General features: G+C 47.9%; 1 protein-coding gene across 1 annotated transcript in view; it reads left to right on the top strand.

Moving 5' to 3' along the window:
- Window positions 1–2099: 2099 nt before the first annotated feature.
- The window catches only part of RGMA (repulsive guidance molecule BMP co-receptor a), a 109240-nt gene continuing 84027 nt past the window's right edge, over window positions 2100–27312 (top strand). Inside the window, exon 1 of the mRNA XM_069625068.1 lies at window positions 2100–2411. Coding sequence (XP_069481169.1) covers window positions 2398–2411 — 14 coding nt within the window. The 5' untranslated portion in view covers window positions 2100–2397. The remainder of the gene's footprint in view (window positions 2412–27312) is intronic.

A 27312-nucleotide genomic window follows, 5' to 3' on the forward strand; every position in this document is an offset into this window, starting at 1 on the left:
AGTGTGTGGTGCGAAATAGGCTGCCAGGGCGTCTTTGAGATCTTGCAATGAATCTATGGAATCTTGGGGCATCTCATCAATGATGTCGCGGGTGGCAGATCCTACAGCCAATTTAAGGAGACACACTTGCCTCACGTCTGCGAATGGTCCCGTGGCTCCCATGTAGAGATCAAAGTCCCTGATCCATTTGGGCCATCTGGGACCCATGTTGCTGGTGTCGGTCACGTCAAATGCACCCGGCATCTGGGCAGCTAGTGTGTCTGGTAATTGGTAGGGCACATGATCGGGCGTGGGGGCGCCTGGCGCTGGGGGCCCATTCCCTTGAGCTGGTGCTCCTTGCCGGTCGTCCTGACCTGACATGCTGTTGGACGTATGTCTGTTTCGGGGTCTCGAATTGACAGTGATATTCTCCCTCACAGGTGCTGGATGGCCGCCTGGGTGGGCACGAGCACCATCCACTTGTCCTCCCCTCACAGGGTACTTACAGCACCACCTGCTGTGATCTGATGTCCTGGGCACTTGCTTATGTCCTTTCCTGGCGCTTTGCCTTGCCCCTTCCTTTGTTTTATGTGGGTTTGGAGTGTTGGTGCACCGGTTTCCTCCCTCAGCGGGTGCGGGGCAGCAGCAGTGCTTTCTTTAGTGAGCGCATGTGCCCCGTGGGTGAGCCGTACCTTGTGTTGGCCTTCCCCTGGCAGGCGGAACTCCTGGCTCTTCTGCGTGTGTCTTCCGTCGCAGTCTAATCACCACCGCGGCCCGGGCGGGTAAGCGCAGGCGGGGCTCCTTGCTCCTGATCACCGCCGCGGCCCGGGCGAGGTGTGGGGTGCGGGCGGGGCTCCCTGCTCCCCCGCGTGGTCCTCTCGCCTCATCCTGAGGCGGCGTGTCGGGTTTCGGCTGCGGGTGTTCGCGCCTTAGAGCGCTCTGCCCTTCTTTGTGGGTTTGCGGCGGTTGGGTCGCGTCACTCTCAGCACGAGAGGCGCTCTGCCCCCGATCCCACCTTCGTCACCACTGTGGGGTCCTCGCTCGCGGCCTGCGCCACTGTGGGGTCCTCGCTCGCGGCCTGCGCCACTGTGGGGTCCTCGCTCGCGGCCTGGCGCGTTGCGCAGCAAGAAACAGGCAGATACGGAGCGTTACCAATGTGCATCCAACTTTATTCAACTCCCAACATGAACCAACTCGTTCCCCCGCCCTCCCCCGTCACCTCCCCTTTCTTCCCGCTCCCCGTCCCTCCCGCCCCCGTTGTCCTGGAAACGCCAACGTGACAGACCACCTGTCAGTACTAGGAGATGTATTGTTATTGGTGATGGGTAGTTTTTAAGTTGCATTTTTTTGTGGCCAATATGCCATCCAAAAAGAGAAGGTGGCAAAGTGTATTTCTCACGCCCCGGCATGTCCCCTGCAGAGCCCACAGACCCAGAACCACGATAAGATTTAACTAAGCCCCCCACCATTTGCAGAACAGGAGCAGGACCGTTCTGCCTCCGTCCCGCTTTGGTGTGAAACGTGCTCTCTCATCCTTCGAGAAAGGGCTGGAATGTGACACATTCTCGAGCTAAACACATGGGGCCTGATTCGTGGATTGTTTTTCACGGTGCAAAGTGACTTTTCACTGGTGCACAGTTTGCACTGCCAACAAACACCCTGATTCACGGAGCAGTGCAAAGCGTATTTTTGCAATGCAAAGTCACATTGCACTGCAAAAATACACTTTGCACTGCTCCGTGAATCAGGGTGTTTGTTGTCAGTGCAAAGTCACTTTGCACCAGTGAAAAGGCACTTTGCGCCGTGCAAAAAATTCCGTGAGTTAGGCCCCATGCTGTTCGCGCTCTGCGCTAAAGCTCTTAAGATTAAGAATTCCACCAGCAACCTGTGCGCGCATTTTCTCCCCGCCCGCCAGCACTGTGTGTGAGGGGGAGGATTAGAATAGGGAAGGCGAGGCCAGTATCTCCCAGCGTATCTGCTCCCTCGCCCCTCCCTCCGCTGCCTGCCTGACACCCTGGCATCCCCTCGGCTGCCGCTTTCACCGCGTCCTCTCCCTCTCTCCCTCCCATATTAACTAACCTTTTCACACCAGCGCAGGGGGCGGTGGGGGATGGCGGGGAGAGAAGGGGAGGGGGGCGCTGTCTGTCTCCGCAGTTATCTCCCTGCTAGAGCGGAGCAGGCGAAGGCACTTTCCCTTCACACCCTGCTGCTGCCTTGCTCCAGAGCCAGTGCGACTGCTGCAGACATGCAGGGCGGTGGGCGACGCAGCCTCCCCGCGACCCCCGTCTGACACCCACCCACCACAGGCGCTGCTGCACAGGGGATTCCTATGGCTGGGAGGTGCCTCCGTCCCCGGAAGGAGCTCTGATCCCCCCAGATCCTCGCAGCTGAGGTCATCCCCCCAATCCCCAGAGGCTCATGCAGCTGCCAAGGTAAGCAGGGAGGTGTCGGGCGGCTATCGGGGCTCCACACACCCCATCTGTACGCGTGCACGGCGGTTCCCCGTGGCATGCACGCGCCACGGTGCAGGCTGACCTGGCTTCCTGCGCCGAGCTCCTTTGCAATGTTTCTGAGGCGGATTCAGCAGATAGCGTGTTTGCGGATCCGTAATTTCCGTGGTCTGAAGTGCGCGCGTATCCCAGTGCCAGCCTTGCTAACATGAATGCGGGAAGTGAAATATCACATTGTCTGAGATGTAACCCCTGCCCCCCCCCCTCCACCGCAGCCTTAGCGCTGGGGTTAGATTTGGGGGAACTGTCACAGGGAGGGTCATTTTCACAAGCCAACCGATATGCACTATGACAATTTCCTCCTATTGTATTGTACTCGTCATTTATATAGCGCCAGTTGCCCATTTGTACGGCCTCGATGCGCTAGTGCATTTTTAGAACTGTTATACCTGGTGGGGCCGGAAGGAAGGGGGTGGGGGGGGCGATCCGAGCCGGCATGTAGATGGCGAATATCCTAATTGTAGAATTAAGCGATTGTCACGCCGTGGCCAGTTTTTACGAATACACAGAGGAGGCCAATTTACTGACTCCGTGTGTGAGCTGGCACGGGCTCAAGATATGGCAGACGTGGGGGGAGAAGGGGCAGTGTCGTAGTTTCAGGTTTCGGGAACTGATAAACCACGTGCCTTTTTCAAAGAGCAAAGCAAACCACGAGGCAGTCTCCCGAGTATAGCGCCTGAAAGCCGAGAGGGCCAATTTCCCCGATTTTTGTTTTTTTGCAATCGAGGCTGCACTGGGTCCTGTATGAGTTGCCGTATTTTGAAAACTGATCACCGCGATAGTCAATTTCCTTAAGTGATTTTCTTTATTTAGCGCCTGGAGGCGATGAAAAAATAACAGCATCTGCCCCTTTCGCAAATGTCAGATAGGGGATGGGGGTGCTTGGGCGTGGTGTTGGTGTCATTTTTATTCTGATGTTTTTCCCAGCGCGAACACATCAGCAAATGGTCATCAATATCACCTGAGAATTCTAAAATAGGGAAAGATGGAACCAGAAGCACTGGGGCGTTCAAGCGCACAGAGTGCAGCCGAACGCCAGGAGGAACTAGGTAGGCTTCCTCAACATTGACCTCTTTGAAGTTGAGCACAGGTTGAACAATTCTGATTTCCAGGAGTTTCCGGAATCGAAGGTGATTGGGTTAATTTCCCGGGTTAGCCTTGGACGCAGTCCATCCCTCCCCCCCCACCACCCCAAATCTAAGGAACGGACTCACACCGAGCCGACCTCCCTGCGTAAAGTGCTGCACACACGTGTTGACGCATCAGATTAGAAGTGCTTGACCTTTGAGTGTGCTCAGGAGAGAGTGTGCGGCGGGTGTCTAGGAGCAGCCTGGGCGCTTTCCGTGCACGCATTCGGGCTTCCGCTGTAGTTAGTGTCACTCTTTGAGTATTTGAGGAAAGACATGCAGGGCCCGATTCATGGACATTTCTGCACGGTTCAACGTGACTTTGCACTCCTGAAAAGTGACTTTGCACTGCTTACACAAAGCCTGATACATGGAACTGTTCAAAGTGTATTTTTGTAGTGCAAAGTCATTTATGCTGTACAAAAAAACTGCACTTCAAAAATACACTTTGCACAGTTCCATGAATCAGGGTTTGCGTCAGCAGAGCAAAGTCACTTTTCAGCAGTGCAAATTCACTGTGAACCGTGCAAAAAATAGCACGAACCTGGCGTCAATGAGCCGCAGGTGCGCCTTTTCCAGATGTCCTGGCTCCAGGGACTGGCACAGTCTGTGCCCCAAATTGAGTTTCATGGCAATTAACAAGGTCGATCGTGCTCAGTATTTTGGGAAATCGTGGCCAGGAACCTGCCCCAAATCCAGCATCTGGAAACTGATTAAGAGGCGAGGGTGCCCCACCTTCTGTGAGTGGCAGAGCTCTCCTGCGCCGGATTCCATGTCTGGAAACTAGCATCGGATGCACCTCCCCCCCCCCCCCCCAATAATTAAAAAAAAAAAAAACGTTCTCCCCAGAAGCACTATTTGGCGAATGACATTGCTTCAGTAATTTGGGACTAGTCAATTTCACCCGCGGTGCAGAGGCGCCTTTCTGTGGAAACTGACATCATGTGCAGTGTTCAGTGTTGGAACTTTGTGGCAAAAGGATGAATGCAGTGTAATGGTTTTTTGGGAAACTGACATGCAGAAAAAGGTACGTTTTGCAGGTTTCCGTTTTTGGTAATGATCCGAGAAGGGCGTCAGTGCCCCCCGTTAACGGTAGCGAGGCTTGCTGAGAAAGCGCACGTGCTTCAAGCATGGTTCTTATCCCTCTCAGGGATGCCGCTTAAGGTGCGTTATATTGCAATAACGATGTTCCCCAGTAAGAACTACGTGTCTCCGGCATTGCGGCCTCTGTACTGGAGGGGTCATCGCGGTGGCTAAATCGCCCGTGGGACATCGGTCCGAGCCAGTGAGATTCTGCCCAATTATTTGACTAAAACGTGTATGTTGAGTGGCGCCCTCATGGACTAGGGAGGGGGTTTTCTAGCAATTGCCGTCCTCGGAATCCGTGGAGACGGGTTCGAGGCCGGCCTCCGCCTTTTACCCAGCGCGGTGCCCTTCCATCGCTTCCTGGGAGAGGCTAGACGGGCAGCACCAGTGCCCCTGGCACCCCTTTACCAAATGCTAGGCCTCTGTGGCGCCAGGCTCGGGCCCTGCTGGGGGAACTCTTGCGAGGTGCCCGGCTATATCAAAATACAGCACATACAGTCTACGGGAGGGGTGGGGGGTGCAAACCCGGAGTTCAGGGACACAGGTTTAGCTGTTTGTTAACCCGCCATTGGAAACTGCCGCGGTGTCGTCCCCACACCCCCTGTGGCAGTTGAGGTGTGCACCCATTCCCGCACTCATGCATTCGTTTGGGCGTCCACGAGGAATGAGGGCCATTAGATACGCTTAGTGCCCTGGTCAGATATCGACAGTGAAACACGCTGGGCAATGCTCCTCGTTTTCGCGGGCCTGCCCCCTAGAATGTTAAGATTTAATATCAGGTTCCCCTTCCTGTCAACAAGCTGGCAAAGCCGAGAGTTTTGTCTTTTTGTGAAGCTTCGTGATAGGCGCTCTCCGATAACTGGCTAATATTACCACCCGGCCATAAGACAGCAGCGGCTGATAAATAACGGTAGTACCTCGTTATGCCATGGAAGTGCCTGGCCAATTAATGCCTTTGCAGGCGTTAAAACGACTGGCTTTGCCAATGATTGGTGTGAACGCGCATTCAGTGAAGGGAACAGATGCGAGGACACACGCTGCTTATAAATCAAGTGCCCGAAGACACACATGGTTTCGACATGTTTATTGCGCCAGCAGCTGGTTTACAGCTGCAATTAAGCAATTCCTTTTCAGAAGGCTGCGCTGCTTATACAAGCAAAGGGACCCCATAGTGGGTGCTTTGGGAGTGGGGCTCAGGTGGATGGGGGAGGGGTGTCCAAAGAGATTAGCAAGACCAAGGGCGGTCAAATGCATGGGTGAAAAGCCGACCGGCCACAGGTGGTCCCCACATCCTGTCTGTCTAATCGTCACGCCCTATGGGAATCATTTCGATGCATAGGCAACCCTTAACCTTAGGGTCACCGTATCACAATGCCCTCCCACCCCCTTCACGATGCTGGTACACGCTGGAAAATGGAATGCGGAATAGCCACTCCTGCCAAATGTGCTCAGCACACACCCACCGCAGAGATTGCAGCAAATTGCCAGCAAGCGCTCAGATCCAATGAATCGTTTAAGAAAAGAAAAACACGAAAAACGTGTGCTCTGCAATTAAAATATTTATTTACGTGAGTGCCGTGTGGATCAGACATTGCGAGGCCTGTAATTCTATTCTATGGGTCGCCGAGGCGGGGTCTTTTCGCGCCCCACCTCCCCCCCCTCACCCCCACCCGCCCCCCACCCCCGTCGCTGCCCGCTGCAGTAATCGCACTACATTTGTTCGCACGAAGAATCAATGCACCCAAATTGCGAATTGAATGGGAAATTGCAAGCCTGCTGCTAAGTCAAGTGGCTCGGGCGGTTGCAGGTTGCAGGTTGCACACGCTCGACCAGGATCGGAAAGATTAGGTACGCCACAGCGCCACCTGCAGGATACGAGCGGGAGCGGTGCCCAACTGGGCCCTACTCGCCAGGCCTCCTCGCAGAAACCGCATCAAGCAAGAAAGAAGCAAAACACTCCCGCGTTCATCTTGCCCAACAACCTGACGCTAACAGAATGTCGAAAAGCACTTGGTGAAACCAACACAAAAACCCTGCGGCAGTGGAATAGCTCGTTGGGTTGGGCGGCGGCTGCAAAGAACAGTGTTTAGGCGCACGTCCTAAATTCGAGTTTTGGCACTGAGCGATCCCCACCAGGCGATGACATGAATACTATTTCATCAGGGGTGGTTATTTACATCCCCATGTAAAATAGTCGATGCTATTAATAGGGTGTGGTTCTTTACATCCCCATGTAAGTAAAAGTCGATCTTATTAACTAGGTGTTTTTTTACATCCCCATGTAAAATGGTGTATGTTATTAATGGAGTGGTTATTTACATCCTCATGTAAAATAGCCAATGTTATTATTTGGGTGTTATTTTACACCCCATGTAAAATGGTCAATGTTATTAATAGAGTGGTTATTTGCATCCCCAGGTAACACAGTCCATGTTATTAATGGAGTGGTTATTTACATCCACATTTAATATAGTCAATGTTATTAATGAGGTGGTTATTTGCATCCTCATGTAACATAGTCCATGTTATTACTGGAGTGGTTATTTACACCCCATGTAAAATGGTCAATGTTATTAATAGAGTGGTTATTTGCATCCCCAGGTAACACAGTCCATGTTATTAATGGAGTGGTTATTTACACCCCATGTAAAATGGTCAATGTTATTAATAGAGTGGTTATTTGCATCCCCATGTAACATAGTCCATGTTATTACTGCAGTGGTTATTTACACCCCATGTAAAATGGTCATGTTATTAATGAGGTGGTTATTTGCATCCTCATGTAACATAGTCCATGTTATTACTGAAGTGGTTATTTACACCCCATGTAAAATGGTCATTGTTATTAATAGAGTGGTTATTTGCATTCCCAGGTAACACAGTCCATGTTATTAATGGAGTGGTTATTTACATCCACATTTAATATAGTCAATGTTATTAATGAGGTGGTTATTTGCATCCTCATGTAACATAGTCCATGTTATTACTGGAGTGGTTATTTACACCCCATGTAAAATGGTCATTGTTATTAATAGAGTGGTTATTTGCATCCCCATGTAACATAGTCCATGTTATTACTGGAGTGGTTATTTACACCCCATGTAAAATGGTCATTGTTATTAATAGAGTGGTTATTTGCATTCCCAGGTAACACAGTCCATGTTATTAATGGAGTGGTTATTTACATCCACATTTAATATAGTCAATGTTATTAATGAGGTGGTTATTTGCATCCTCATGTAACATAGTCCATGTTATTACTGGAGTGGTTATTTACACCCCATGTAAAATGGTCATTGTTATTAATAGAGTGGTTATTTGCATCCCCATGTAACATAGTCCATGTTATTACTGGAGTGGTTATTTACATCCACATGTAATATAGTCCTTGTTATTTAATGGGGTGGGTCCACCGTCAACTTCGGATGCATGCAGGTGGGAGGAAGGCTCAGAAGCTGTTCTTTCTGTTTGTAGATTTTGCTCTTATTGGTATTTTTGTTTATAACACGCAGCTGCCATTCTCCGGCATTGCAGTTCTGTGGTAAGCTTGGACTGTGCGTTCCGAGTTGTGAGCACGCGTTTCACAGAGTCGGCTTGTTAGGCGGTGTGGCACGATGGAGCATACCATTGAATAAATGACCGGGGGGGTGCTTCCTAGTGCACAGTGACCACGGGGAGCGATCACTTTGTTTTCTTACCATGTACCACTCATGTGTTAAGTCACCATACATGCCAACACCCCTGATTCATTCACTCTCAACAGTTAATGTGTCAATTGCCTACCAGAGTGAATGAGGTCTACAGTCGACATGCTACAGGGTTCGAAATTCAGATTGGATAAGCAAGAGTTAAACGTGGCTCCTGGTTATCCTGTATTAACCGGTGACCAGGAGCACCCACTGGGGAACGAGGAGCCAGTACGCAGCATTCCCCAAACCTAACTTCCACATGAGATGCAAACATATTATTGTGTCCATTATTTATTACCCTTAAAGCTTTAAAAGTTGTATAGAGGTGGCCTAATGTTTATTTCTAGTTTGTCCGAAACACACAGTTAAATGTATATAGCTGTGTTTGTTCAGCATTGGTTGCTCTGGCGAGCCAACAGTAGCTCCTGGTAGCTTTTGGTGGCAAGCTAACCAGGCTCTTCAAGGCTACAAGTAGGAGCTAAATAGCCCCCAGCTCCCCTCCGTTTCAAACCCTGTCCTATCTATCAAAGCCACGTCAGAGGAGCAACACCCGTACGGATACCTTTCAGGTGTATTGGCCTCAGGCATTCCCAGCACTGGGTTTATCATGTTTTTGTCCATCCGTTTTTAAAACGGCTTCCACAGCTTTTGCGATGTTTATCAGCATCGGCAGAGATCGAATTTAAGATTGGATGAGCAGGAGCTAAAAGCCGCTCCTGAGTTTTCAGCATTGAGCAGGAGCTACCAAAGGAGAACTAGGAGCTGGAACATAGCGTTCCGCAAATCTGACTTCCACGTAAGATGCAAACATTGCAATGTGTCCATTGTTTATGACCCTGTATACTTTATACATCATAAAAAGGTGTCCTAATACTTATTAATATTCTTTGAAATTGGTGAATATTATTAGTCTTTTCGCTCTAACCCTTTTTATTAGGGTTTGAATTGGATTTCTGACTAGTCCAGGCTATATGGAGGTCAGCGACTTCAAGGCTACATAGAGACCAGTATTCACCGACCGGGCTGTACATTTAGGAAAGGGGTTTGAGTTTCTAAGTTAGCCCATTCGCATTTAAAGTAGGCAGCTTTTTGCATATAGCTTTTCATCAATAACTTACAAATGGAGACTAGTTAGTGAAAAAAGCTTGTTGGTTTTAATTCGGTCTTTTCAATGTGTTCGTGTACGTAATTCATAACAGTTGTGTGTCAGTTTGTGTACTTATTAAGACATTGTCCGAACTGCACAGAGCTAATGTCACATATTTATGTTTGTTCAGCGTTGGTTGGCCTGGCGACCTAAAAGTAGCTCCTGGTAGCTGTTGGTGCCAAGCTTAACCAGGCTCTTCTGTGTTACAAGCAGGAGCCAAATAGCCCCAGTTCCACTCAATTTTGAACCCTGCACTTATACCTTGTGTATGGTGTACAAGGGACATAAAAGCTACTTCCCCGAGTAGCTCGGATATAGCCGAGAGGAGATAAATGACAGTTTTGCAGCTGTCCGGTTGGATCTAGGGCAAGGGTAAGTTGGCCAACTGGCGTGCCACCGGTAGGGGCAAATCGGGTTGCCTCTGCAAATAGCAAGGGTTGCTGCTGTAGCGCTAGTCCTGGAGTGGCTGCGATTCTTTCACTTGCCCTGTGTACTTGTTATGCACACAGAGGATGTTCAAATGCTATGTGGCGGTTCTCCAAAGGGGATTTATTTAGTTGACAGTTTCCAGTTGAAACGCTTGTTTTCTGTCTGATTTTGGGGGAATACAACTGGCCCATATCTACTAATACTTTTTATCACAGAGGGCGGGTTCCTGTTTTCTTATGCCACCTCCTGACTCAAAAAGAGTGAGGATATATTGGAGTGCAGCGCACAAAGACAGGCACGATGAGTAATGTTTTAGGCGCTCAGGGGGAATATTAAAGAAAAACTTTAAGAATACACTTTGCAGCGCTCTGTGAATCAGGGTGTTTGTTGGCAATGCAAAGTCACTTTGCACTGTGCTAAAAATTCCACAAATCGGGCCCCTTACCTGGTCATCGGTGAACTTTGTGCACCAGTAAACAGTTAAAACCCTTCCCAAGGGTATGGGATGTGTGGCGCGTCGACACAGGTGCATACTGTAGCAATAGCAAGCACTAGACCCGACTGCCACCAGTGCACCACTTATGGGGTTCCATGTGTTTTTACCGCACAATTTCACAATGTTTTTACCATTTTTTGCCTCACTCTCCAATACACCCCCACCTGCCCTCAACCTCTCCCCAACCTATATTGCCTCACCCAACCCCAATCCCTGCATTTTACACGTGGTAAAAACCTGCAATAAAAGAAATGTGCTGAGAGTTTTGCACAGTAAAAGGACTGCACACCCACTTATGGTCCCAGCATGTCTGCATACTTGGGCCTGAGGACTGCATGCCGTACCTCCCACACACTCAGCTTCAAGCCCCAAGGCAGAGGTTTCCAGCCTGCATTAAGCTTCATATCTTTAACTATGACGCCTGTTCTCCATCACCATTGGGTATGCTGGCTAGGACTGATGGGAGTTGTAGTCCAAAGGTTGTAGGCGGCCGCACTGAGGGTTTGTGCCATATCCCGCCCCTCGGCCACATTATGCCCACCAAGCCATGTACAGAATCCACCTGCTATCACATTGAATCGCCAAAAAGCCATTCTCTCTTTGAATGTAGGCTGGCCTCTTATCCAGAGCGCATGCGCACGCGGGCGTCTTGTCTGGCCCGGCCGAGTGCAGGCTTTATGGGCCCTGCGTTACTCATAAGCTCGAGTTTAGCGCCTTGCGGTTTATGGAACCTAAGTGGATTGGCTGAATGCTTTCTCTCAAACAGCTGATCCCACACCCATGTCTCGTTTACAGCACTTAAGTGACGGCTATCGGGATTTACAGTCCGTCCATGTGTCATGCACAGAGCTCCTGGGAACACACGCCATATGCCGGACGGACCGGCCTGCAGGACAGCAGCACAAGGTGCAAGAGCCCGGCGGGCAAACAGCCGGCGGCGGCCAGGGGCCGCCTGTATAGCAAAAAGACTCGAGTAGTGTTTAGCGGCGTCTTACATCGCCCTGGTCTTCAGTGAGCTATCCTGATTGGCTACAAACCCCCACACAAAATCACCCTGGTCTTCAGGGAGGTGTCCTGACTGGCTACACAACCTCTCTCCTCCCCCAACACCGATCCTGGTACTCATCGTGAAACTTCCAGAAGACACATTATCCTGCAGACGTAGCCACAATCTCTTGGAACATTATATTGACCATTGAAAAATAGCACCAATGCATTGGGCCCGATTGAACAAAAAAACAGGAGGGAGGAGGAGGAGGTCCTGGGTTGCCTATTCACAAAGCCCACCAGGATGTGTGCACCCCCAGGAGTGCCATTGCGCAAACCAGAAGGCAGGGCTGGTGAAAGGGTTTAGGGCCTAATTCACAGAATAATGGCAAAGCCCATTGGAAAACGCCCTGTGAATTAGGCCCTCAGCTGCACAAATCACAATGACGTTTCAGCCCTTTTTTTGTTTGCAGTGTGTCTCGATTTGATGTTTTCAGAGCCAAGGTAGAGCTCCCCGGTGCCCCTGTGGGCAGGGCAGCTGCTTGTAATTGCCTTATTAGAGCAACAGCCCTGCCAGGGGGCGTGGGCGGGTGCATCGTAATGTATTTAATATGCACACCAAGATTATCACAATAGCTGTGCTATTAAATTCAATTCATCAAAAGGGAATATTGGAAACCGGCGTAGAGGTATGTGCAGTGCATAGAAGGGTCATTTCTCACAATTCTGTGTTTTTTTTCAATTTTGGCATAGCAGCGGGATGAACCATTACTGTTCCACTCGCATTTCAGGCTTTCAAATGTAACATTTCCCCAGCCCTGGCCATGCTCTGGTGAAATGGGTGCCCAGCATCCATGCGGGTGCCTGCAGCTTGCCATGCACCAGAAGCGCAGCCAGCCTATCATTTTGCGCTGGCTCACAGCTCCCTGCACATGTGCAGTAGCCTGCGCAGGTCTCGGAACCCCACTGTTTTGTGTTGGATGATTCTTTGTGCATTGCACCCACAATCTTCTTGCACATAAGATATAGTTCTTATGTATCGCTCGCTGGTACGATGGCTCAGCAGGTTAAACACTCGTTGCTGTGATTTGTGTTTGATCCGCAGGTTCAAATCCCGGCAAGGCCAATTCAGTCTTTCATCCTTACAAGCTCAATAAACGAGTACCAATTCCGATTGGATGGTAATACATGCAAGTAAATATGTCCTATGTAAAAAAACAAATTATTATTGTTTTCCAACTCAATAGTTCTACCTTGAAAAGACAAAAAACGCAGGTATTTTTATGCTGTGTTTGCAGACCCCAATTTTCTGATAGTGCTTGGATAGTGCCGGGAGGGCGCCCGGCTCATTTTATTTATTTATTTAGTCATTTGTATAGTGCACAAAACCCAGAGGTATCCAGGCGCTTCACCCAGATGCATCTAGGCACTTCATCCAGTCATTCACCTCCCTGACCAGACTGCCAACAGTTGGGGCACTCATAGCCAATAGCAAAAAGAATTTTGTATGCACATTATGCAGTTGCAGGTGCATAATTCTTAAAAAGGAGACCATTAGAAGAAGTTTGTTGTGGAAGAAAGGGGAGTAAGACCAATCAGCAGGCTGCAGCCATAACCCCTCGCTGGGTGGGAGTTGGGGGACTGCGGGGAAGGCGGGCAAGAGCCTGGTCTATGTAAGATGTTAATACAAATGCAGGCGCGCTCAGACCTCTGTCTGTCCGAATAGGACTTGAGGTCCCCGATCAATCTACGATTGGTATTGCATTGCGCCACAAGTCACAGGTCTTTGGCAATGAGTCGATACTTTCTATCCATGCCAGCCATTGTCCCCAAGATGGAGGAAGCACCGCTTCTAGTTCCTGAGATACCCGAAGGCGCTGCTGCTTCTTGCACCACGCTACACCATCTTTTTACTCTCCAGTTCTCTGGTCTCATTGTAGTGCAGCGTGACGTGGAGTTCATTAATAATAATAATTTGTTTTGTAAATAGCACTTTAAAGTGCTTTACATAGGACATATTTACATAATTGTTACTACCCAATCGAAACTGGTACTCATTTATCGGCCTTGGGAGGATGAAAGGCTGAGTTGGCCTTGCCGGGAATCGAACCTGCGACCTGAAGATGGGACGCAAATCACAGCAACGAGCTTTTAACCCGCTGAGTCATCTTAGCAGCATTTGGACCCTCCTTTCAGTGCCCATTCGCCAGCCTCCATTAGAGTGCAGCCATCTGGACTCAACCATCTCTCCCATGGCAAGTTGGGTGCCGCCTGTCTAGAGCAGTGTTCCGCTAACCCCCCTCACGTGCAGGTGCATAACAGACACCCCGAAATTCATTGAGCCAAGCCCTGTCTATATATCTGGGTGGTGAGAATATCACTGGCCTGTTAACAAGTTCGGCCTGGGCGGCCCCCAAATTTTGTTTTACGCCACTGCAGGCTTGAACCCCCATTTCTCTGCCCATTATTACAGTGCACTGTGCTGGAGACTGCACTCAACACATCCTTCAGTTCAACCTCAGAGGTAGTGCTTTGCGCGGCGCTCTCAGGTAATTGACGTACCAACCTGAAACCCCAGAGTCGAGGAAGGCCCAAAATTAGCCGCCCCAGCGCCATGAGATCGGCCAAGGATAGCTCAGGGGCAACCCAGCGCACCACAGGTTCGAATCCCGATCCCGTGCATAGAAACCACTCGCTGGTATTAAGCGTGTTATAAAAGACCAATTATAATTACAATAATTATAACTCTCGTCAGAATAATTAGCTCATAAAAAAACAGTGTCTCACCTAAACAGAGCACCAGCAGTACAGAGAAACCACGAAAAGTACAACAGTTCCGCTTTTTGTAAATCTGCTAATATAACTTGAGCCAACTACCTCGTTCGAAGGCGCAATTCAGAGAGTTCCAAAGAAAAGTGGCTTCATAGCGGGGTGGCATGTGACGACTCGTTCCAAAGGCATGCTCCCAACTGGACGGTTGCCAGTGAAGAAATGAAAACAAACAAATATCAAGTACTATTCATGTGGGTGGGTAAGAGCACTGCCCCACCCTTGGGACGTGGGTTCCAGCTCAGGAGCACCCTGGCAGCTCCATAATCAGGCCCAAAGGAAAGACATTTCCTTCCTGTCGTGAGTTCTTAGCCGGTTATTTACAAGAAGGCCGTGTTGTCGGACCGCTTCACTCCAAGGGCAGAGGAGAAACGCCAGTGAGCGAGGAAGGCCTGCTTCAGCTGTGGGCCATTTCCTGGTCTCTGCGTGCCCTTGATGGAGGTCCAGAAGGCAAAATGCCCAAATTAAAGAGATGATGAATCTGGCTCCATGAAAGTACAGTCTAGTTAATTGGTGTGAGCTCCAAACTGCTGAATAAGCAAAGGTCTAGTTTTGGTTGTAGCTCTGGGATGTATTTCTTGCAATGTATTGGAACCTGAATCCCGTACAGTACATTACGCGCAGACCAGCTATTGGGGGAAGGGAGGAGTCAGTGTGCCAGTGTGCATTGAGTCCATAGATAAGGTGGAGGTAGTCTTCCAAGGTATCATGGGTGCTGCTGATCATACTATCGGCTGGCTCATTCATGAGCTTGCCCGCTAATGTAGGTGGCGCTGCTGCAGCTTGTTAGTGGGCTGTGACATGGGTCGAGAGTTAGGGGCGAGGAGTTGCTTAATCTAATGAGCTGCCTTTGCAGAAAGGCGTGGCGCCAGCAAATGGCGTGGTGGTCGGGTCCTTCTGTTTCCCGGTTGCCCCTGAGCTGGTTGCTAGCTATTGGCGGTGCGCTGGGTGGGCGGGGCCATGCACGGGAGGGATGCTGGACTTGGAGCATTGCCAAGATGATCAGAGCCAGAGATGCAAGAGGGGTGGGGGCGGATGCTGATATCAGAGAAGGATCCAGATGGTAAGGGGTGGGCTAGGTGGGTATCTTCATAGCCAGTAGTAGTAGTGTTCCTCGGTACCTGTCAAGGAGGTAGACACAGGATCCCAGGGTAAAACATGGGACTTTGAGGTGCTGTTGAAAGCTGTTAGGTTGCATGTGTTCCTTTTTGCATTAACTTGCTATTTTTATACAGATTAATCGTAAGCGGCAGGTGCTTGACGATGATTAAAAGGACTGCCACCTGGGATACCCAATATGCGGGATGTTGAGTAGGCCCCAATGAGGGTTTCCAGAATGACTCTGGTATTAGGAGACCGAAAGGTCTGTTTTGAGCTTATTGCAGTGGGATGAAACCCCTGGCTACAGTGAATGTTATTCTACACACCTACATGACAACAAAACAGACACTATCACACCTCAACACCACATTGCGGCTACCAACCGAAAACGCACATACGCGCTCAGTGACCGGTTTCTCCGAACTGGAGCTGCCAACAGGACCTCACAGCTCTCTTGCTCTTCTCCCGCTTGATTCAACTAACAAACCCTGCCACCCTCCTTGCATTGCAAAGCGCCAAGAGGCCACGCAAGTGGCAACTGTGCGCGGTATAAGAACCTTTAACGTAACACCTCCTTCCCTATTTTAACACACTGTAAATGTCCTCTCATCCCAACTTCAAGCTGTCTGAGATGACCTGAGTAAATAATGGCTTATTAGTGGCCAACCCTGAAGTTCAACGTGTTGGCCCTCATAATATGAGCGTTCCAGTTGTTTTCCTGAGCCATGTGCAGGCCAATCAGGTGGGATGGTGAATAGATTCAAACAGGCTCTGGACGGGGCTGCAGGCTGGAGCATGGGAAATTGGGGCCAGGAGGCTTTAACCCCACAGTAGTGTAGCCCAAGAGCAATATCAATCCAACATGCACTTGGTTCCCGGGTTACACTCCTTAACATGTCCCTCTGTTTTGCAGTGCCAGAGCTGAGGGATACAGTGAGGTGAATGAGGGATGTCACTAGGGTTACATGTCTTTATATCGAAACATTTTATGAAGAATGCAACAAAACTTTTATAACGAAAAATGTCAATAAAAAAACGTGGGGCGAGGGGGTTCCCCCCAAACCCCTGTTTCCCACCCCTAAAAACTCACCCCAACCGTTTTCCCACAAGATGTAACCCTTTACCCCACCCCTAAGTGCATTCTTCATAAAATGTTTCATTATAAAAGATTCGATATATGTTCATTCTTTATAACATTTTCGTTATAATGACTGCACACCGTCACTATGGCTGTCTGGAATGCATTGGCCCCACTAATGGGCCTCTTCTAGCACTGGTGCGGCACTGAGAACCACAACTACACATTAGAACACCAGTTGCGGCATTCTGTCAATAGCTTTATTTTGAGTTAAATTAGTCATTGTTAACCAAATATAATGACTCTTTCAAGGACTATTCAAAGACGGGAGCAAAGGATAACATGTACAGTTCAAAATATTGCCATTGCTTATGCTAATGTGTTGCACAGCTTAAAAAGCAGGCCACCATGGTCTCCCTCAACTGAAAGATTAACCGATACTAAACCCAAGACACAGTATCCTGTCTGATGTCTCCTGTACAGAATACAGCCGAAATCCCCCTTGTTATGTTAGAAATATTTCATACCGCAACACATCAACCCCGTAGTGGTCTCATAGTGCTGAGGCTTTTCGAAAAGGTTGGCGTAATGTGCCCCCACGTGGGGCATCCAGACTTTTGTCTGCGGTCGAAAAGGAAGGTGAGAAGTAGTGAGGAAAGAGGATGCAGATAAAACAAACATGGGGTGGTAAATAGTGCCTGGCAGGGTCGGATTGGCCCATCTGCCACTCGGCCCGTGGCCTGGCCGAAATCATTTGTAGTGCCTGGGCAGTTAAAAGGAATGTGCCGGGGAGCATGCGATCCAACCAAAGTAGATCAGTAGATCACAGATCAAGATTGCACAGATTAAGAGCATGAATTTTAATCTGTCTGATGGATAAGCAAATGTTTACCTAAGGCAGTTTCAGAAGGTAAATAGGTGTTACTAAAAGTATGGTGTGGCTGTGTGAGGGTGCCACTCATACACTCCAGTGTGCCTTGTCAGTCTTCTAATTGCTGATAGATTTTATCCATCAGCTGTGATTTTTGGATACCGAGGCTTGAGCCTCATTACTCCACCGTCTCGGGTTGAGTAGTCGTGGGTTAGGATTCTTCATGGTCTGTGTGGACTTGCCACAGTAGGGCTGGTTTCACAGGGACTTCGCAGTGATGGGCCGTGGGTAGCGGTCGTAAAGTGTTTGCAGTGGTGGCAGTGAGTCTTCTGATCAGCGGGTTCAAGTTTGATCCAGTCCTTGGCATATGTTCTTACTCTGCTTCACTAGATATGTTCGTCCAACTCGATGTCCAGTTCTCTCTGAAGGTCAGCTATCCTTCTGAAGAGTGGAGCTCCAGATGATAGCCGCAGGGCCTTGTTCTGGACTATCTGAAGACTGACTCTTCTGGTGACGCCCATGGCAGGTCATCCATGCTGGGGAGGCATACGTCAGGGTAGGGACTCAAGGCTTGTTTAGGTTGACTTTGATTGTGTGCCTGGCATTACTTTTAAATTCGTCCACTTAGCAAACTCAGAAACTTGCAAGCCTAGCGGCCAAGAGTGGCCCGGTGAATTAATGATACACTGTGTAACAGATGAAAGTGGACAGGTAGGGAGAGGATGGGTCAGATATCTGTCTGACAGGATAAAGCCTGCCACCATTTTGTGTTAAATGTCCAAGAGGTCAAACCGAGGCCGGAAGCCAGATTCCCAGTTTGGCTTTGATCTCCCCAAATTCATCTGTATAATCAGTCATTGGAAGGCAGCAGTAACGGATACAGTGATTTAAAGCCTTAGAATGATAACACCTTTGATTTAAAAATCACAGGGACATCATCAGGTTTGCCAAGGAAGCGAAGAAATGTAAGTGTTCTTGATCACAAACGAACGGTTTTGACTTTAAAGTAGATAATGGAAGCCATGCCTGGTGCCGCAAAACCTTTGGTTATGTGTATAGGCTGAAAAGTGGCAAACCCACCTTGGACGTAAGCCTTTTTTTTAACATCTTTAAAGGACAGTGGGATATATAGTGGGAAAGTGGGCGTATGCTGAGCAGTACGGGACGATATGCAGTTCATTTTGGTTAGCTAGGCAATAAGCCAACAGTTTGGTTAGGCTGATCATTTTGTTTAAGTGATGACATAGCTATTCCCAAACATTAGGGTATAAGGCAATATTCATTCTCATACCACTCAATACGCTACAGCTTCCTAAATTAAAAGTACCCTGTTCTATACAATTTTCTAAAACAAAAATGCATGGAGCAAAATTAAAGTTGATATGATATGGCATTTATAACGCGCTTTTCAAGGCGCGACGAGGCAAGGGAGGGCGAACAGAGGGAAGACAGACAACGATCTTACTAGACCAAGTGACATTGAGATCGCGCAAGTGCAGGGGAGGGGGGAAGGGGGAAAGGGGAGGGTGCAGTGTATTACATAGGATAACAGTAAAATAAATAAAGACAATAAATAAAAGTGCGGCCAGCTGGTGGCAAGTGCAAGGGTAAGTGCAGACATCAGGAGTCAAGTGCTAGTAGGCCTGTATAGATACAGAAACAGCCCCCAAGTGCAAGGGTTGCCAGGCGGTTAGTGCAGGTGTGCAGTTGGCGGGAAGAGGACCTGGGCCCCAGATCAGAGGGTAGTCAGGTAACCAGTGCAATTACAGATTCAGCCAGGAGATCAGCAGGGGAGAGGAGGAGAGAAAGCAGAGGCAAAGAGGAAGGTGCCGCTTATTAGATGGTTGGACGAATCAACGGTACACTCCCAATGAATCATGAGTGGGGTCTTGTGTATATAAAAGAAAGGAAAACTTAAAGGTTGGAGATAGAGCCAGAAATCGACGTTCGTAGTGTGATGTTGAGTCGTTTGAGGGTTTGTGAGGCTGAGACCCGACATTGAAAATGAAGGATACTTCCAAACTAGGTGAGAGCACACTGGGAAAGGATTGTGAACTTCGAAAGGAAAAATCGTAAATAGTTGGCCGCTACTCCTTCGAATGTTTGTGATGACACCCAAGTGCGTGTTCCAAAATAGGAGAGAACATTCTAGAACGGGAGCGAGGACTGCGTAAGGAAAAAGCCATGTTTTTTGAATGGCGTAAATTCTTTGATCTCCTTAACATTATGTGGTAGGGAATTCCCTATTTTTCATGCAAGGATAGAGAATGACGAGCCGCCTACCTGTTCTTGTGGAGAACAGAGTATTGATTAGAGGTGGGTGTGTGGATGATATTAAAGGCCCGATTCACAGAACGTTTTCCTATGGGATTGCGCCATTATAAATATATATATATATATAAGTTGTAATAGGATTTAGTTTCTATTTGAAAAATGCTGGCCCCGTCCAATAAATTGCATTGAAAGTAATGTGCAGCGCTTTAAATGCTATTCTCCATCTAGCTGGCAGCCAATGTAAGGACACAGGTGTAGGGTAGACAGTGATCCTTACAACGTAACCTCAAGAGCACACGGGACGCTTTCTTTGGACCTCTTTGCTGCCTTACGAGTAGGCATATTGGGGCACCCAGGTAGAACCTACTTTTGTATTCTAATGTGGATAGAACAAGGGCCACGATAATTAGCATGCGAATGCCAAGAAAGGGAAGATTACTATTGTTACTTTGGGGTGCAAAAATGCTAGTCTAGCCACTGCTTATAATAGTAAAATGTCCAATAACTATTTTTAAGTTCTTGACTTAGGAAGGAGGAACTAAGGCGAGAGAGGAGTTCTGGAGGTTGGATGAAAGGAGGGGCGTAGTGCAGAATAGCCCACAAATATGATATTGTGTTTTGGGGAGAAGGAGAGTAGCTGTCACACAGTAGTCTTTCTAAGGAATAAACTCTGTGGTGTTGATCTTTCGTAGTCTCAGAATTAAGGAGGGCATTCGGTAGAGTTATGGAAATAGAGATTGAGGGGTCTCAGGAAGGATGCAAGGGGAGAAAGAGATTGAAAAGAAGTAGGGAAGTGGTGCTACGGAAAAGCCCTCTACTGATTCTGAGACAAAAGGTTGAAGGTGATCTGTTCTTTCCCACTTTTGAACAAACAAAGGATCCATTCAAGCGCCTGTTCCCTACTCCCTAAAAATCAGCGGGACGTCAATATCATATGTTCGGCTAAGTCAAAGGGCACAGAGATGTCAAGCAGAATACGCGTTTCCATGCTATCCTGGTCCCCACTTGTTTGCATGTCTCCACAGATAGTAACCTTGACTCCAAACCTGCCTTTGCCCCGTCTAGCAACTGACTATGTTCTTTCGTTACCTTTATTGTGACACAGTTTAATACAAAGCAAATCTTTCACAAATATAGATTAGTTATAAAGAGAACACATAAAACACAGTAGGTAAAAGGAAAAGGGAAACCAATCTAGCTATTTTCCAGTATATCAGACACAAAATGAAAGACCACTATGGTTCAGGAAATCCGCTTTGCCCTTATGATATGCTTCCAGAAACTAGGCGAGGAGAGAAAGCAAGTATTATGGCCAAATCTAGAGAAATAAAAACACCAGACAGAGTGCAGATTAGGAAATTCAATTAAGAGATGTCCTAAAGTTTCTTAGGCTTTGAGCTCATTGCAGAATCCGCTTGACCTCAGCTTCCTGGGAATCTTCGAACAAATGCCTTTGACTTCCAATGTTTATTGTAGATTGAAATGTAGTCTTACGCAATGCAGTCTCCACCTTCTGTTAGGGAACCTCATTAGATAAACTGGAAATTGCTCAAGGGATTTTTTGATTAGAGTGGAACAGGCACATAGGATCTAATTCATGATCTGCTCTCTGGTAGTTTGTTCTTTACTCCAGTCAGATTAGTCTTCTGCACACCTGTCTGTTTCTCTAAGATATTGTGACTCTTCATTGTGCAGTTGTTTAGACCAGGCAAAGATTAACCAAAAGAGAAAGTGGGTGGGGGTCCACTGCCTTGGCACAGAGCAATGGGGTGTTCCAGTGAATTAGCGCTTGTGGTGAACGCCGGCCCAATTCATAATGAATAATAGCAGAGAGGGACCCCTCCAGGAGGATTGAGAGGTGCTTCTCCAAACCTTCCCCTCCATTTCAGAATGGTCAATATACACAGGATCCGCCTCTGCTCCGTAAATTGAACACAGGACTATTTTTCCTTAGTACAATTTGCACATTGCCATAGAGAAATTACCATATTTGGAGTCTATTTTCTTTGTTTGAACTGACAAAGACACTGCCAGAGGGTGTAGATCTCTAAGGGCCTTTGCAGAGTTGGGATTTTTGTTGAATAATGGAGCCCAGATTCTTCCAGCTGGTCCCAAGTTCTTACAGTCAATTCCCTATAAACACCTGTATTTTAGTCTTAATAGGATTAAGCTCCAAATCCAAGCCCTGTAAAAAAAAAAACAAGATAAATTATTTAATAATCTTTGAAGACCAATAGGGGTTTGATCCATTAATACAATGTCATCGGCTTACACCAGATGACGTATATGAGAGTGATCCTGTATGGAAGGAAACGAAGATCTCTCTCTCTCTCTCTCTCTCTCTCTCTCTCTCTCTCTCTCTCTCCCTCTCTCCCTCTATCTCCCTCTCTCTCTATCTCCATCTCTCTCTCTCTCTCTATCTCCCTCTCTCTCTCTCTCTATCTCCCTCTCTCTATCTCCCTCTCTCTCGCTCTCTCTCTATCTCCCTCTCTCTCTCTCTATCTCCCTCTCTCTCTATCTCCATCTCTCTCTATCTCCCTCTCTTTCTCTCTCTCTCTCTCTCTCCCTCTCTCTCTCTCTCTCTCTATCTCCCTCTCTCTCTCCCTCTATCTCTCACTCCCCCTCTCTCTCTCTCTATCTCCCTCTCTCCCCTTCTATCTCCCTCTCTCCCCCTTTATCTCTCTCTCTCTCTATCTACCCCTCTCTCTCTCTCCCCCTCTATCTCTCTCTCTCTCTCTCTCTCTATCTATCTCCCTCTCTCCCCTTCTATCTCCCTCTCTCTCCCCCTCTATCTCTCTCTCTATCTACCCCTCTCTCTCTCTCTCCCCCTCTATCTATCTTTCTCTCTCTCTTTCTCTCTCTCTCACACACTCACACACACACACCGCCTCCTGATAAGGAACCATCTGCTCCTAAACGAATTTTGAATGTTGCCCTGGGACTTAGTTTCCCTCATAATGTAGCTCGCTTTAGCCAATCAAAAGCCCGAGTGAGGTCTGCAAAGGCTAAGTATGTAGGAAGAAGTTGTGCTTCGGCTTGTTGCTGCAACAGAGATAATATGAAACAATATACAGATGTGCCCATACCTTTTCGAAACCCTGACGGATTCGCCTGTCTCAGACTGGTTTGTCAATTCACCTAAGTTCTTCAAAATTAGAGCCGAGACTAATTTGCTACAAGCGTCAAGAAGGTCACAGGTCATTTAAAAGCTCCACTGTCAGTCAGTCTGGCTAGAACCCTGCAATAAGAAATTGCTGTGAAGTTGTTAGGATTGTCAGTACCAGTCCAGTGGAAGTCAAACAAAAGTGGCCTTGGACAAGTCTTCCCCTCATTGCGACTCCTAGGGTCGCCAAGCATCCGCCTGCAGATCCATACTGTGCTGAACTGGTTCTGGTGGGTTGACACCAGTGGCTAGAGGCCAGTGCCACACTGAGAATGTGCCATGGGTATAGATGCAGGCTGAACCAGTACCATGAGGGGAGCAGCAGAAACCTGCCCTGGAAGATGGTCTTGCTTAATTAAATATTTAAAGTCGTCTTTCAGGCCAGATGTGAAACATGGAGAATGAATTCCGCACCTGGGGCATACGTGTGTATATGGCACTGTGGGACCTATCGCTTTCGGGCCTAAAGAGTATGGGGATCCATGACTTCCTATGCCACTTGCGCTTCTTTGCACTTACCCCTGCCCACCTTCCTACTGCTCCTATACTCTCCTGAATATACAAAGGCATGTGAGTGGTCAGCCACCGTACCCTATCCTTTGTCAAGAAGCGCAATGAAGTAACCTAGCCTTGCAGATTGGCGCTTTGCGAATGAACAATAAATAACACGAATAAGTGCTTGACCAGAGATCTGAAACGGAGATTCTGTTTTGATAAAGAATAACTGTAAGTATGGACTCACCAGACTTCCGACGCGAAACCGTGTGTGACAACATCAGTTATTTCCACCTTTTTCAGAAACAGCACTTTGCATTCTGGGGTTCATAGTTTTTTTTATTGCTATACGTATTGGCCCAGGATTCAGCATGCTATGGACTGGAAGGCTAGGACTGGCTGAAGGTGTGAACCATGGCATGAGACCACTTGGCAGCTGTGTGCACACGACAGAGACGTAGATATTAGGATACAGGGTCTTGTACATTCCCAGGAAAGGGGTAGAGACCATTTGAAGGGGGGATACATTGCCAGGAAAGGGGTAGAGACCAGTTGAAGGGGGGATACATTCCCAGGAAAGTGGTAGAGACCATTTGAAGGGGGGATACATTCCCAGGAAAGGGGTAGAGACCATTTGAAGGGGGGATACATTCCCAGGAAAGGGGTAGAGACCAGTTGAAGGGGGGATACATTCCCAGGAAAGTGGTAGAGACCATTTGAAGGGGTATACATTCCCAGAAAAGGGGTAGAGACCAGTTGAGATACATTCCCAGGAAAGGGGTAGAGACCATTTGAAGGGGGGATACATTGCCAGGAAAGGGGTAGAGACCAGTTGAAGGGGGGATACATTCCCAGGAAAGTGGTAGAGACCATTTGAAGGGGGGATACATTCCCAGGAAAGGGGTAGAGACCAGTTGAAGGGGGGATACATTCCCAGGAAAGGGGTAGAGACCATTTGAAGGGGGGATACATTCCCAGGAAAGGGGTAGAGACCAGTTGAAGGGGGGATACATTCCCAGGAAAGGGGTAGAGACCATTTGTAGGGGGGATACATTCCCAGGAAAGGGGTAGAGACCAGTTGAGGGGGGATACATTCCCAGGAAAGGGGTAGAGACCAGTTGAAGGGGGGATACACTCCCAGGAAAGGGGTAGAGACCAGTTGAAGGGGGGATACATTTGGCCCATCAGAAAGAGAGAAATATGCTCCTGATCTGGTGACCCAGTCTCATACTCTGCTCCTGAGTACATGGCTACACACATGGCAGTCTGGAGGAAGTAGAGTTTGAGAGGCTTTTTTGCCCATCTTTGGGTGAGAAGAAACACAAAGAAAATAGGTGATTCAACCAATCCATACTTTTATCTTTTACATGTTCATTAAAATGATCAAATAAAAAGAAAACGACTTTTCTTCCAGACCTGGCTTGCTAACTGAAGATGAAGAGGGACAAAAGCCAAGATTTGTCAAGTGCTGTTGAAAAATGTTTGCCATTTATCTTTTTGGCACCCGCAATAAAGGGTGCCTGCACCAACGAACCGGGTGTGGGTTTCTAAACACTTTGCAAAGGAAGGCTGTGTTTGATTTCAGATTTCATTGATTCCATTGTGTGTTGAAATCAGGCTTCCAGTGAGCGCTGTGGCACCGCTTAGAAAGATACAACAAAAAATGTGTTGTAGGTTTTGTATGTATCCTTGTGTCATGGGATCGTCTTAGCCTGATAGCTCCTAGAACAATTCAGATAAATTAAAGCCTCTGTCTAATCAAGAAAAAATAAAACATATTGAACAATTACGTGGTGCCCACCTCTACCATTCCTTCACCGCTTAGAAAAGAATCACAAACATATTTGTGAAGGAACAGTTGTCCTGGTCCACCAAACATTCGTTTCGGTCTACCTGTATCCTTGCTTCCCATCCGGATACCGTGTTCAGTGTGGATGTGACAGAACTGTGTGCCTAAGTACCCAAGGATGAATCCAGACATGCCCCCCCGCTCTCTGCTCCTTAAGAGGCATGGCCTCACCTCACAGAGGAAGCCCAATAAGGCCGAAACATGTGTCTGCTGTTGCTGATGCTACTCTTGTTCAGAGGAGATTTGCCTAGCATTTTGGTGCTGAACTGCCCTTGTGGGTGGGAAAACGACTGATATTCAAATTGACATTTCTCCTCTGAAGGGAGCAGTGAGCTAAAACGTAGTTGTAGACCCTCCTAAGCAGAAGACATTCCATAGAACTGGGAATGTGGCCCAAGTTGGTCTCAGTAGAGGGGCTCCCACACTCCTTTGTAACTTTGTAAAACTTGGGGTTTCACCCTAAGTAACCCCGGGTAACCCATCCGTGGACCCATTGCTCACTGTGTCTTAAAAAGGCTCGCCTTCACCTCACTGATAAGGCTTGACTTGGTGCTGGACTGCCCTTGTGGGTGGGACAAGGAATGATATGCAAATGGTTATTTCCCCTCTGAAGGGTGCAGTGAGCTAAAACGTGGATATAGACCCTCCTGGGCAGAAGAAATTCCATAGAACAGGGTATTGGACCCATGTCAGGTTTCAGTAGATGGGCTCTGTTACACCTCACCGTGGGAATAAGCACACGTGGACACGATTGACTTTTCCAACAGGATTTTAATTAAATTAACGTTATTTATTAAAATTTAAAAGGATACTGTCTTGCGAAGCTTCTTTCAGGGTTGTAAGACATTTTTCTCATCTCATCTTAAAAACTTAGTTTCAACTATTGTCTACTTCCTTTGGATGTTTTATGCATATGTAGATCCATTTCAGTTCAGATAGTAACCCACTTCGAATCTTCAAGGACAGTGACTTAATTGTCTTCTTGTTAATCTAAAGTGACCAGTGTGAGACTTTTATAGTTTTCTTCTGACAGCAGACCAATCTCTACCAGGATTCTACCCCTCCTTTTCTTACAATCTGTATTTCGTTGCTCTTCTCTATTTTAGAATGCTGGGTTCAGCAATTGACAGTCAGGTAATGAGTCTTCAAATAGTATATCAAAGAAAAGTCTCAGCTTAGTGTAGAGGTCTCGCTGAACTTGCCCAGATCTCGTATGAAAGCAGCTTATCTTTCACCAACAACCTTCCAACGAGGCATAAACTTCTCTATATGACCTGTCATCCAGCACGGCACGTACTCCGTAACGTGTGCCATCCATCTTACGAATTGTTTCTGAAAGTGTCTGATACTCTTACAGAATTCAACGTTTCCCAAATGATACATGGCTGGGGTATGGGCTGCCTTCATAGCCGCTTCCCCGGCGCTTCTGACCACTTCACTTGCTGCATGAAGACACTGTGTTGAGCTGAATCTGTCTCCTTACTCTTCGCTTCGGTCGCCCGCCAGATCGGCTGCTGATCGTCGGCTATCAGCTGTTATGCCCCGCCTTCCTGCTCCTTCGCTCTGTTAACGGTACACGCCGGGCTGTCAGCGGTTAGGCCCCTCCTCCTTCCCTTCGCTTTGCTGCTCTGCGAACTTCAGGGCTTCTCACCAGCTTGCGGGGTGGGGAACCAGGAGCGCTCAATTTAATCTTATAAACTTGGCTAATAACTCTTTGCTATAGCGCAACGGCGCAACAACTCTTCTCCTCTTAATGTTACAGTGGAGCTTTCCCTCAATGCGCCCACTCGTGACGGACCTCCTTCTCCTCGTTCATGTCCCTTGTTGTTTCTTAGTAACCAAAACAAACCCATACCAATTAAAGAAAAGGACTGTTGATTTCATCCTATTGAACATTGTACATGTCAATCATCCTTGGTAAGACCCGCCCACCTAATGTTAAGCTTTTAACTTCTATCTAATGTGTATCCCGTTATTGTTGTAACCTCCCTTCTGGTCAAATCCTTCACAGGCTCCCAAACTCCTTTTCAGTTCTGCACTGCATAGGCACCAGGTTAGGAAGGTCCACACCTTGCCCAATGGCACAGAAGCCAAGTGCCCTCCTGAAGTGGGCAGTGTATCCCTAGAGCTACTGCTTCTGTGACACAGCTCTAGCTTCAGACCCACAGCCACACACTGGCATCAAGACGCCCCTACGCTGGC

Source organism: Ambystoma mexicanum, chromosome 11 (genome assembly GCF_040938575.1).
Source record: "Ambystoma mexicanum isolate Mex_15411 chromosome 11, UKY_AmexF1_1, whole genome shotgun sequence".
Classification (NCBI taxonomy): domain Eukaryota; kingdom Metazoa; phylum Chordata; class Amphibia; order Caudata; family Ambystomatidae; genus Ambystoma; species Ambystoma mexicanum.